General features: G+C 32.8%; 1 protein-coding gene across 1 annotated transcript; it reads right to left on the reverse strand.

Annotated features, from left to right (window-relative positions):
- Positions 1-277: 277 nt before the first annotated feature.
- LOC119671929 (low-density lipoprotein receptor-related protein 4) lies at positions 278-11335 on the reverse strand. Its single transcript, XM_038082817.1, has 19 exons — positions 10725-11335; positions 6562-7615; positions 6035-6488; positions 5843-5964; positions 5525-5716; positions 4921-5471; positions 4362-4854; positions 3868-4286; positions 3593-3808; positions 3254-3531; positions 2899-3195; positions 2347-2844; positions 2135-2287; positions 1674-2065; positions 1483-1608; positions 1303-1420; positions 774-1239; positions 547-704; positions 278-454 (listed from the first exon to the last, which is right to left on the reverse strand). Exons 1-19 carry the CDS (start codon positions 10780-10782, stop codon positions 323-325), a joined length of 6177 nt encoding a protein of 2058 aa, XP_037938745.1. The 5' UTR covers positions 10783-11335; the 3' UTR covers positions 278-322.
- Between the last annotated feature and the right edge of the window lie 2314 nt (positions 11336-13649).

Raw genomic sequence — 13649 nt, forward strand, 5'->3', positions numbered from 1 at the left:
TATTTTAATTATTTTAGAAACAACCGTGCGTTTGTCTTGATTTCCAGTTAAAGATATTCCTTCTATTTACATGGATTATTCACATATACAGTACATATAGTAAAACTTTAATCATTTATAAATTAATTTTAATATTATTGACAAAATTTTAAAATTGTTTTTCATTTAAATGCGAAGTAATTTTTATAATTACTATTATTCCTAATTTATTTATATTTTCTTGAGTTTATTTCTAAAATTTTGTTTTCTTTTTATTAATAATGGAAAACTGTGGTGATATAAATTTTTATTTTGTAATAATTTTTTCAAATCAAATAAGTTTTTATGTAATAGTTGATAGTGTAGTGATCTGCATATTTTTGGTAGATGGCGAGGCCATTGGGGAAGGCGTTGGAACGAATAGACTGGATGAAGCTGTCTCAGTTGTGAGACTGCGCTCTTCGTAAACCCTCTCCTTATGAAAAAAAATATAAATAGTTTCATAATTACATTTATGAATATAATAAAAAAAAAGTTTAAATTTTTGGTAAAAAATAAAAATCTTACATGCGATTTATCATATTTAAATCGTTTCCAAATGTTTGTCTTTGGTTCCATTGGTGTTCCATCAACATTATAATTAGGGTTAGAAAAAGTCAATACTGAACGACTTGAACCTCTTGAATGTCGTTTTGTTTTAGTTCGTTTTGAGTTAAACATTAATACTATAACAAACGAAAAACCAAGAAAATTAATTATTTAGCACGCAGTCCAATTAAAATTTGAATTCTTACATATAATAGCAATAATAATTAAAATCAGTAATACGGTCACAATTCCGCTTGCTATAAGTATAACTGTTTCTTTCTGATTTGTTTTGCGTGTTTCATATTCATTATCCATATCCTCTGTGGAAGAACCATAACCCTCGGTTACATCCCAAGGATACTCAGGTTCATTTTCATCAGAACGTGGAGGTATTATAAATCTAGGTGTTTCTGAACAATCATGATCAAATCGATCGGGACAGGCACACACATACTTATAGCCTCGATAAAGACAGAGGTTTGTACATCCGCCATTATCTTGTGCACATTGATTCCAATCATTTGATTGTCGTTTTGCTGAAACAGCACGGATGTCAAGCGCACCACTGAGCGCATCACGTATTTCAAATGGATTACTAAAACCTCGCGTCATTCTATAGGATCGATAAACTGATTTATTGTACCAGTCAGTCCAATAAATACTGCTCTCGAACTGTAACATATTTAAATACAATTAAAAGTTTACAAACAAATAAATTAGTTTCATCTAGCTTACCATTGTTAGTCCAAATGGATGCGGAGCATATTGTACAATGGTAGTACGTCGTGCTCCATTAAAGTCCACGCACGCAATATTGTCTTCAAGGGCATCAGCCCAAAGCAAACGTCCATTACTGAAACACAATTAACTTTTGATAAAAATATACATAAATGACATGACATTTTTTACACTTACTCGAAATCTATAGTTAGTCCAGTTGGTAAACCAATATTGCTCGTGACAATGGTAGTGCGGTTTGTACCATCTAAATAGCTACGTTCAATGCGTGCTGGTGTGTCCCAGTCGGACCAGAAGAGATATCTGTTATTTGAAGAAATTTCATTTATAGGCACATATTCAAAAAACTTTGGAAGTAAATTATTTACCCTCGTTTTGGATGTACAATTAATGATCTCGGATCGCCCATATCATCCGTTACTAATTTTTTCCTAGAACTGCCATCTAAACGTGAAACTTCAATTAATTTTCTGTCGGAGTCCGACCAATATAAATTGTTAGCCACCCAATCGACAGCAATGCCATTTGGTGTTAACAAATCAGTATTGACAATAATTTTACTTTCAGTAAAATTTAATAGGTTAATGCGACGTATAACATCTAAATTTACGTCGGCAAAGAACAACCAGTTACGCTGATAATGAAAATCCAAAACAACTGCGCCATGCACTCCGTTAATGGGTAACACCACATCCATATAATCAGGGGCGTTGAGAGATATCATGCCAATACCTGACCTTAACGCAATTAATAAGTAATCCTAACAATGTTCATATATACAATTAATATGAGACTTCATTAAATGGAAATATAAATATAGTTATTTTACCTCTGGAAGAGCTTGGCATTCCGTTTTGCTATCATTCTTCAACTTAACGCCAATGGGACATTTACAGGAGTATCCCTCTGGGTTGCGTAAACACAAATGTGAGCAGTTACCATTATTTTTGCCACAAGCATTGAGTGGCAATGTTTGATTTGCCTATTAAAAAAAAAAATAATTTTAAAGTTTTAATTACTTGGCGCCTGTGAACTACTAACCGTAATAACTTTTATATCCATTAGACCATCAATATTATTCATTATATCTTTCTTAGCAGTAATATTTCTGCGTTCAGCCATGTGTAAAGCTTTTGATTTCCAATCAGTCCAAAACAAATAGTCATCTGTGAGTGCTAAGGCATATGGATGGTGCAATGCAGACATGATTAGCTTTCTTTGATTACCGGTATAGTCGCAGGAATCAATAGTTTTGAGCTGTGCGTCTACCCAATATATGCGTTTGGATTTTAAGTCTAGAGACAAACCGTTTGGCCAGCCTAGATGAGATGTAACAATTCGATGTCTATTTTCTCCATCCATGTGAGCACGTTCAATTTTACGATAATGCCCCCAATCTGTCCAAAATAACAACCCTGCCTCATAATCTAAAGCTAACCCACGTGGTGATTCCAAGTCTTTCCATGCTATAAGATGTCGATGTTTACCATCAAGACTAGCAACTTCAATTGTGTGACGTCCAGCATCAGCCCAGTAAATCTAAATGGAATAGTATTACTTTTGAATTAATGAACATCTCCAAAATAGACTTACCATTCGTCCAACAGAATCAACAACTAGACCATCTGGATTATCACAACTCTCACCAATTACTTTGTTTACATGTAAGCCATCAGATGTTGAACTCATTATAACATCTTCAATAGTGTCGGACCAATATATAACACCAGTCTGTTTATCAACATCTAATGCTACTGCATTTGATATAGGAGGCAAAGGTAAAACAACATCAATAAGATGGTCGAAATCTAATGATATTTGCCTAATGTCTACGCGATGCGCAAATAATATGTATTTAGCAGGACCCTCAGAGCAACTGCGTAGATCATCCTGTGATAAAAAGTTTTGTTTAATGTCCTAAAATTGTAAAATTATTAATTAAACTCACCTTTAATTGTACACCAACTGGACATGCGCAACTATAGCTAGTTGGATTTAAAAGACATAAATGGGAACAACCTCCATTTGATTTTCCACATGCATTATGTGTACGCCTTCGTGAACGGTGAAAGACTCGTATATCCATCAAATCAGTTGAATTAGCTATTATAGTGGTTATGTCCTTTCCAGTTAATTTATCAGCACTAAGCGCCGATTTTGTGTCCCAATCTGTCCAATATACGCGATTTTCACTTACATCTAAACCAAATGGATGACCGAGACCACCTGTGTATATCAATATATTGTTATTAATTTATTTTAAGTCTAAATAGTTATTGGAACATACTTAAAATAGTTGTACGACCGCTACCATCAAAGTTCATATTTTCTAATGTTTTGATCCCCCCGTCAACAAAATACACTTTCTGTTGATCGTAATCAATAGCTAAACCGTTTGGCCATATAAGATTTTTAGATGATATAACAACACGATTCTTTCCATCCATATGAGCTTTTTCAATCATCGGGTGTTCTCCCCAATCTGACCAGAACAGTAGACCGTCTACATAACATGGAAAGTGTGAGAAAATTATATTATATAAAAAAATGAACAGTTTTTACCAATTGGGTTCACTACAATATCACGTGGCCTGTCTAGTTTTTCCCAAATTAATAGAGTTCTAATTTTTCCATTAGTTGTTGCCACTTCAATGCGATTGGTATCAGGATCCGTCCAATACAATTTATCTGTAACCCAGTCTAAAGCAAGACCAGCAGGAGAAATCAGGTTTGAATGTACCACTTTTTGTTGATAACTGCCGTTTAAGTGTGCTTTATTGATTGAACTTCTTTCTACATCAGTCCAATATATATAATCATCGTTACACCAATCGAGGGCCACGGCATGTTTGATGTTATCTAATGGAACTATCATATCTACTTCATTAGTACTTGATGCTTTTACATTAAGTTGTCTAAGCCGAATATCTTTTCGCCGAGCTACTAGCACTAATTTCTCTGGAGCGCTCTTACAGGTTTTGCTAGAAACAAAAATAAATATAGAAAAGAAGTATATAAATTATATTATAATGAAGTGTATATGACATGAAATGTACCCATCTTCTTTAAGTGAGAGGCCTATGGGACAACCACATCGTCTTGAAGTTTTATTGGGTAGGCATAAATGTGAACAACCTCCTCTAAGACCTCTGCGGTCTTTCTGACAACGGTCGTTATAGTTTGGTTGTCTAGCTGGATGATAAGCATGAATATCCATAGGAAAATGAAAATTTTCATGGACTGAACGAAAACCTTTTCCTGTTATTTTGTTTGCTGCAGACACAGTTTTTGTATTCCAATCCGTCCAGTACATAGTATCTTCAAAAATAGTCAATGCGAAGGGATGTGGTAAATGACTGCTCAATATTTTAACCCGATCTGAACCATCAAAATTTGAGCACTCTATAGCATGCTGTTTTGCATCAGCCCAGTAGAGTTTATGGCTAGGATAATCAATAGCAAGTCCATTTGGCCAAGTAACTCCTTTAGAAATAATCATTTCCCTTTGAGTTCCATCCATATAGGAGCGCTCAATTTTTGGATTTGGCCCTTAAAATGAGAAGAAACTTGTGTTTTAACTGCATCTATATTCTATAAAATTAAACTAATTTATACCCCAGTCACTCCAAAATACAAAGGCTTCCCCTGGATGTATAACTATAGCACGTGGTTTATCCAAGTCATTAGATGCAATAACCGCACGTAAATTACCCTGAAAATTCGAAACTTCAACTCGCCGTGTACCAGAATCGGTCCAGAAGAGTAAATCATGTATCCAATCTACAGCAATTCCTCCGGGTGATTCGAGACCCCACTTTATAACGTCTCGTACACGAGTACCGTTCATGTACACCATTTTTATAACATCAGTGGAAACATCAGACCAAAACATAATTCCCTTTTTGTAGTGATAATCAAGCGCAATAGCATTATGAAGGCCTTTTACAATGGCTGAATACCGATTATTGCTTAAAGTAACTCTGCGAATATCCCAACGATTTGCCACTAGGAGAGTCATTGCACCTCCAAGTGCTTTACACGTACGCAAGTCAGGGCGCAAAATATATCCTTCCTCACATGCGCAAATAAAAGACCCATGAGTGTTATGACATTTTTGTGAGCATACGGGACTTGTTAGAAATGTGCATTCATCGATGTCAGTACAGCTGGAAAAAAAAAATTTTCAATCTATACAAAATAAACACAGTAAAGTCATTACTTTCTTCGATTTGGATGCATTAGAAATCCCAGTCGACAAGCACATTCGTTACGACCCTTTGCAGAAGTAATACAGAGCTGTTCACATGGAGTATTTGGATAACATTCCCGAGGCTGAGGGCAATTAACCTCATCTTCACCTAATGGACAATCATTTTGTCCATCGCATACGTGTTTTTGGTGCACACAAATTCTAAAAATGATGTAGATAAGTAGCATTATTTTCAAAATAAAGCTTTTAGTAAGCCTCAATATTGGCAAATTGCTTACGATTGTTAGTATTATTTATCATAGTGTTTACCTATTTTAGAGAACTTACTTAAGATTTGTAATATTTTTCTTTGCAGGACATAGAAATTGACCGGGATCACATTCCAAATGACATTCAACTTCATCTTCGGCAGAAGAGCAATCTGGGTACCCATCACAAAGCCACGTTCTCTGTTAAAATGAAACAATATAAGATTATGATATATGAAAAATGAAAAAAGTTTGATTTATATTCAATTACCAAAATACATCTGCCATTATGACAAGTGAATTCATCATTGCCGCAAGTTATTGGCTGACCAGCATTCATATTTCCACAATCATTTTCATCTTCACCTCCATCACAGTCCTGTTCTTTGTCACATTTCCATCGCTTCGGAATGCAAGTCCCATCTGCGCATTTATATTCACTGGCTGTGCATTGAGATGGTTTCTGTGGGCAATGTTCCTCATCGCTCCAGTCGCCACAATCATTATCACCATCACAACGGAAGCGATTAAGTATACATTGTCCACTGGGTCCACCTGCTCCACCTAAGCCGCCTCGACATTTAAATTCACCTTCAGGGCAACTGTTCATGACTGCTTTGCATTTGTATTCGTCTGAATTATCATTACAATCGCGCTCACCATCGCAACGGAATGCAATAGAAATGCAATAGCCATCATTACAGGTAAAATGTTCATCAGAGCAACTGAATAGTAAAAAGAAATTGATGAGTCATTGTCAAAATGTTTTAAAAAAAATATTTTGAAGACAGAATTTACCTTGTTCTATTACAATGGGCCTCGTCAGAAAAATCCTTACAATCATTTTCTCCATCACATACCCATTGTTTGGGAATACAAAAACCATTTTGACATTCAAATTGATCATCAGTACAATTCGTGCGAGCACCACAGTGAGTTTCATCTGTGTAATCTCCACAATCATCGTCTCCATCACACAACCAATCCTTATTTATGCAGCGATAAGTTTTGGGACACATAACATGTAAGCCAGTTTGTTCACATTCTCTTTGCAGTTTAGACATCATATCGCCAACAGCATCGCAGTCATATTCATCTGAACCGTCATTACATTGGGCTGTCTTATCACATCGTTCTGATTGCTCTATACACCTGCAAGATGCTAAACATTGCCATTGCGTCTCACCGCAGATATTTTGACATTCATGCCCGAAACCATCATTGGGACTTTGTAAACGGGTTTCATCATTCACTAGAGAAACGTGAGGACGAAAAACTTTCTCTTTTGTATGCAACATGTTCATATAGCCCTCTCGACCACGAGTCATCTCCCGTCTATCTCCAGATTCACGGACACCATATAAGTCTGTTCGACTGCCGGCTCTGCGAGCTCCTACTTCGCGATGTCGTGGTACTTCTCCTGCTGCACCACTAATTGATCCACTATCAGGAGCAATTGGCAGTACAGGTTCAGTTGTAGGAAACTCATAATGATGAAGATCTTGTCCAAAATAATCTTCATCTGGATTTTCATGCGGTGGATGCACAGATGGGTGCAGATTCTCATTTTCAAATTGACTTAATTGCTGGTCACTTTTTTGTACTTGTTGCTGGGGCCGGAGCTTGGGTTTAGATTTAAGTTTTCTAGAGCCCGCACCGTGTCGTGTCTGTTGCTGATGTTGTTGAGAGACTATATGCTGCTGAGTTGGTTGCTGTTGATGCTGTAAGCCAATATCATCACGAACAAAACTTGAGCCTAATAATTGCCTAGCAGAGCCATGCTTAACTTCTGTATACACTCCAGAAGAGTTGGGCCATATAGACGAAGAGTGCTCATCATCATCACATATAACTATTCATAAGTAAGAAAAATTAGTGAAATACGAGAAATAATTCAAAAACTCTAATTATAATATAAAATCGAGTAAGAGAAATACAAAATTCTATACATGTACTATCCGTATACTCTACTCTGTTTATGGTAACATGAACGATTATTTTAATGAATGAACGTGAGCTTTCGAATTTTGAAGTCTTCCCAAACTAATGTGTGAGAAATTTAACATATAAAAACGACAACAAAGAAGTCTCATTCACTTGAATATTCGCTTCGGCGCATGTGTCTAAAATTTATAGACTTTCACTTTTTACCCCTTTGTTCCACTTTTTTTATTGTTTTACAACACAGAAATTTCGAAGCCATTCATGTTAACATAAGGAAGCTTTAAGATAAAACAAGAGCGTAGGAGCAACTTAACAGATGATTTTTGATGAGTGAATTATTACGTACTATTGAGATAATTGTTTTTATTATAAATAACTGCGACTATTTGATATTGATATTAATCTGTAGGAATGATATATTTTAGAAATCATCTCTTTAGGAATACGTACTTTTTTTATTATAAATTCAATACTACTGACATTATACGCAAAGCTCTTCAGTTCTTATAATAGAAGTTAAATGGCTCTTTTCTGCTTACACAGATTCATGCGAATGCGCCCTCAAATTGAGCAGGTAATGAGAGAAAACACAAATCTGAATAGACACTTTATGGCAGCTTCGCAATATATTTGAAGATGCCAAGGACAAGGCTAACTACGGAGTTTGTTCAATAACTGCTTTACATGTTCTCCTATATTAATTCACAAATTCGTCTGTTATTTTACGATACCTACAGCACAAATGATTAGAAAGGACAGATGGATTACACTTACTCCCTTCTAAGTGCTCTGCATAAAATGACCTGTTTTGGTTCTTGTCGATGTTTTATTTTATTTGTTGCTTGTTATAGTTTCATCTTCTTTTTTCTTACTCAGTTTTGTTTCTTTGTAATTTCAACGAATTTGCTCCACAAATTTTTTTTTGATATTTTTGTAAGCTAATATGAAATGGAGGCTATTTTCTGTAAGTTGTATTTGCATTTAGTCTCTTCGCTAATTCCACTTTGAAGCACTTTATTTTTGATTCGCATCTAAAGTGAGGGCGTATTGCGCTCAAAACACACTGTCCTATAAATGTCCAATACATTACATATACGCATTCAATTTTTTAATATGGTAGTTTCTTTTAACTTTTATAAATTTTACATACATTGTTAACTATGTTGTTGAGGCTAGTTGAATTGAGTCAATGCACCTGAGCACTTTTACTCTCTATTAACTGCGAGGTTTCTACAAAACCCTTCTTTGCGCCTTGACTGGATTATTGTTTATAATTAAAAAATGTGTACAACGATCTACAATGTAAAACATCATTCTGTTAGACTTTGAATGTCCCTCAATAAGAATACAAAACTATTCTATTATTACTAGTAATTTAAGATATTTTCAGTACAGCTATTTTATACGTTTTAGATTAACTTAATGAAGTTTTTAAAGAATTTTAAATCTTTTCATATATTAGATAAAAACTGTAGCTGTAATACGATAAGTTTGAAACATTTGTAATTTTTGCATCAGATGGCGCCATAATACTCGTCACAATTTCATTCTGTGATTTAGATGTATACACAAAGCATAACCTATCATCTTCAAATATGTTATTATTGTTATTAAGTATTATTATTATTGCATCCATTATTATAGTACTGTATGCTGAAAAATTGATTTATTTTTCATCACTAGTCAAAAGGCTTTTCAGAAGCGGTAATTTGCTTTTCAAACTTTTGATTACTTCATCATGTATAATAGCTTCAAAATATTAAATTTAAATTTATATCTATTCCTCTGTAGTTAGAAATTTACTTGGGTATTAAAAATTTCAGAAATTTTTGATTAATAATAAAATAAAATAAAATGTTTATCTTATTATCTTATTGTAACAGTCATAATGTATTATTAATGAATATATTGTGTATATATATATAAATGGAGTCCTTCCATTAATTTCGGTGGGAAGCTTTAACTGTTTCTCTCCCTACCTTGGGTACATCCTTGTTCGATGCTGTGGAACTGTTTTGAAACTAAATGAATTTTTTAATAGTATAGCTAAATAAATCTATTGAATTGTCAGAATGGAATTAAATATTTGTAGTACTTTTAGAGTATATTAACAGCAAAATGAAAGAGATTTGCATCTTCTTAATAAGTACTTTGCAAATTATGAAATGACCTTTATGAAAATAGAATTGAATAATAGCAAAATTGGTAAATTCCACAAATTCGTAATTCTGATCAGAATAAAAAATATTTTGAACAATCAACGATGCTAATATATGCGAATTGTGAAATATTAAATCACGTCGATTCATTAAAAGTTTTCTTTTTTAGTTTATTTTTCAAAATAATTTTGCAAACATCTAACCAAAATTTTTACTATTATATGCAAAATAAAACAATTCTTTCATCTAAATATGCAAATAGTGCAGTACATTTGATTATCAAAGTCAATCCTGATATTGGAAACTAAGAAAAACATAGTGTTCTTGTACAGTAACAAAGGCACAGTATTCTTGTACAGTTATATAATAGATATAGAAATGGAGTACATTCAGAGCATCACTATAACAATATCCAATATGCAAAATACCAAGTCAGCAATATAAGAAACAAAATGTTATTGTTATGGGCGCTCAACAGAAGAAAGCTATGGTAATTGAATAGATTAATATTTAATAATATTTAATAATAGTAATAATAATATTTTTTTAATTTCTTATTGTTTCTCTATTAAAATATACAAAATCAAAGAAGACAATTTTTGGTTATACAGAAAATTTTGTGTGTATTTCTTTCGTGCTTGATGAGTCTCCACTAACAGGTGTCGTCCGACGGTGCGTATGAGCAACCTTATTTAAACGATTAAAACGATTAATATAAAGAAAATATGAATAGGAATAAGACCGAAATAATTTGGAATTATCTGCAGTAAGTTAAGAAACTCTTTATCTATATGCGTACCAGAAGAACTTATTTATTGGTTTTTTAAAAAATTGTTTGATATTTAAAAAGGAACTTACCCAAACGTACAAACAGCAAAAATACGAAGGATATATACATGTTCCGAGCTGTGTGCATGTGTGTTGTGTGTTTGGGAGTGTATACGACGTATATAAGTACGAAGTGCGTGATTACTTTCCTATAGAACTTGTCTTGCTCTGTGTCAGCTATGGACTCGTGTTGTGTGTGTATGTGTGTTGTGTGTTGTGTACGTGTGGTGTTTGCGTCTTTTTCACTTGACTGCGTATACAACGAATGCGTGGGTGTTTAAGCAAATTTCTTCACTTTTCGGTTTTCGTTTTTCGGTTTTCGTTTTTCGTTTCTTTTTTTCACCGAAATTTTTCAAAGGCGTATTTTTATTTTATCGTTCGAAACTGCAGAAAGTTTTTGACTTACTCTCAATTGTTCACTCCTTTGAAAAGGAATAGTTATAGTTATTTGTATAACTCGTTTTTGTCGTATTAAGGAAGTTACCATATATTTTCATATATTTTTTGATTTTAAAATTTACTGAATGGGTTCGCCGATTTTAGCAATTAATCGGCAAAACCCCCTTTCGTCTTCTCTTATAGCCACGTTTCATTGTAAAATGAAATTGTATTCAATAGATATTTTTAAGTTAATCATATTAAGTAATTCAGAGGATTTTTGTTTCAATTCTTGTTGCTTTTTTATGATTTGAAATCTTTAAAATTTCTTAAAAAATTAGAGCAAAATATTTGCAGAATTGGGTATTGGGTGTGTTTGATGTTTAAAGTTATGTATTTGCTAGTACGTATGTGTTTTTGTAAATTTAATTTAACTGCAACAGAAATTGTTGTTGCGTTGTTCTTAATATAGTTGTTGGCTGAGCTGGTTTTTTATTGTTGTTGCTAATATTGTGGTGTGCAGTTTGAAGGGCGTGTGCTTATTTTTGCACAAGTCACGAAGTCGAAATTTTCACTTTATGCACAGATTTTTTTCTTATTAGACAATCCATATAAGTATTTTGTTCTAATAGTTGATATAGAAACATATTTTAGTCTTCTTTTTTTCACATTTTAATTAAATCTTTTTTTTGTGGAAGTGTTCGATCTACTCCCACAGCAGCAGCGTCAGCCATAGAAGAGGGAGCAGCTGTTTGCTTTTACCACAAATATTCTTTCAATACAAAATTTTATGTAATTTTCACACTTAATTTTTCATTATTCACGGCAATGAATTTCGTTGTAAATGGAGTTAAAGTTAAATATTTCTATGGAATATTTTTAGAAAAATGTAATTTGAACTATTTTTGTAGTTTTTTCGCAATGGAAAACCATGTTTTAAATTTATATATACATTTTTTTATGCACAAAATATATTCAATAAACACAGAAACGCAGTTGGACGTCTGGAACGTCTTCGGTTAACGCGTAAATATCAATTGTCCTCAATGCAAAATGTAGATACAGATACAGATAGAGACAGAGATGCTGTGCGATGCTTTCAAATATCGAGCTTTCAGCTATTTACGCGTTCAAGTGAGTGCCAAAAGCTTGGAAACTGTTAATAACTGAGCACAAAGAGAGTATATGAGAGAGAGGTACATATAAATTGTACGAAAAGACTCTCACTTCTTTCTGGACTGCTTACAATTGAGGTTCATGTCACTTTTTATCTAAAATTTGCCTTTGTGGTAGTTGCGCAGTTTTTGACACATTTTTGTTTCCTTGATTCATTTATTCATAAGTTTTCAGTATAGGTGTGTCAGTGCACTCATACAAACCTAAAGAACAAATATTTCGTACATACATAGATGTGTAGGAAGGCTCTGAATATTAGTTGAAGCTTTCAACTCTTGATTTTCGTATAGGTGTCATTTTGTATTAATACAGTGCATCATTATTATTGTTGTATTTAATTGCTCTTATGAATGTATTTTCTATACTATTCAGTAGGATCCTTGGAGACGTGTTGACAGATGAATTTATTTAATTTATCTACGCAATGAACTTGTCGTTTGCGCAGGTTTTTAATTATTTTTTAAATAGTTTTTTACTAAATGTTAGATTGAATGGAAAATTTTTACGTAATGGGCTTAAATATGACTATAAAGATTAAACGTGGTTTATATAGGTCGTAAGAATCAGAATACATCTATGTCTTCTTCAATTCAGAATGCATCCCAACTTGCTTCACATCGACAGCATTAATGCTCAATGTATTGATGTTGGTCAAGGAGACAAACTTAAGTTTTCAAGTTTTCTTTATCACTAATTCTGCACTGTAAGAAATATTTGTTACTATTTTGTTATTTGTTATTAAAAAGTTTTTTTAAACTAAATTTAAACAATTTTGTGTTTTTCCGACTTTAAACAAAAACTGAAATTTATACAGATTATTACCTATACCATTTTACTGCCAAATATCGACAGAATATCAACAAAATACGTTAATAATATAATAATCATCATAAAAAACCTTAAAAAATTCAGAATTTATAAATAAATATGTATATATAGATGACAAAATGAGTTTCTTCGGTATCATGTCCGTATGCGCATGTACCCATACCTTTGTATTTAGCAAAAAGAATAGAACCAAATTGAAAAATTGTTTAATGTAGAGAAATTTAAAATATTTTATCTCTAATACAATTATTTCTTTTGTGCCTATAATATGAAGTAATCTGAAGTAATCATGAAAGAAATTTGGCAAGAAAAGCCTTCCTAAAGAGTTATTAAATGCTCCTTCAGGAAATACAATTTCAAATTAAAGAATCACTGTTAAAAATAACTAATTATCAAAATTATAAATATTTTAATGTGGAAAATGCCTCGACAAGGAATAAAATATTACAAAAATCTAATATTTTTATATATAGTATATAATAATGTAATAAAATTGAGATAAATCTTTCAAATGTAATCAAACAATTTACTGTGATAGATTAAAAAGTTATGATAATACTAAATATAATATTA

This window comes from Teleopsis dalmanni, chromosome 1, assembly GCF_002237135.1.
Source record: "Teleopsis dalmanni isolate 2A chromosome 1, ASM223713v2, whole genome shotgun sequence".
NCBI lineage: Eukaryota > Metazoa > Arthropoda > Insecta > Diptera > Diopsidae > Teleopsis > Teleopsis dalmanni.

Coding starts and splice junctions, on each gene's coding strand:
- LOC119671929 (XM_038082817.1), bottom strand. CDS start 10,782: ATGCACACAGCTCGGAACATGTATATATCCTTCGTATTTTTGCTGTTT. Junction 4,855..4,920: donor TGTATTTTGGAGTGACTGGG/GTATAAATTAGT, acceptor TCTCATTTTAAG/GGCCAAATCCAAAAATTGAG. Junction 4,287..4,361: donor CTCTCACTTAAAGAAGATGG/GTACATTTCATG, acceptor TTTTGTTTCTAG/CAAAACCTGTAAGAGCGCTC.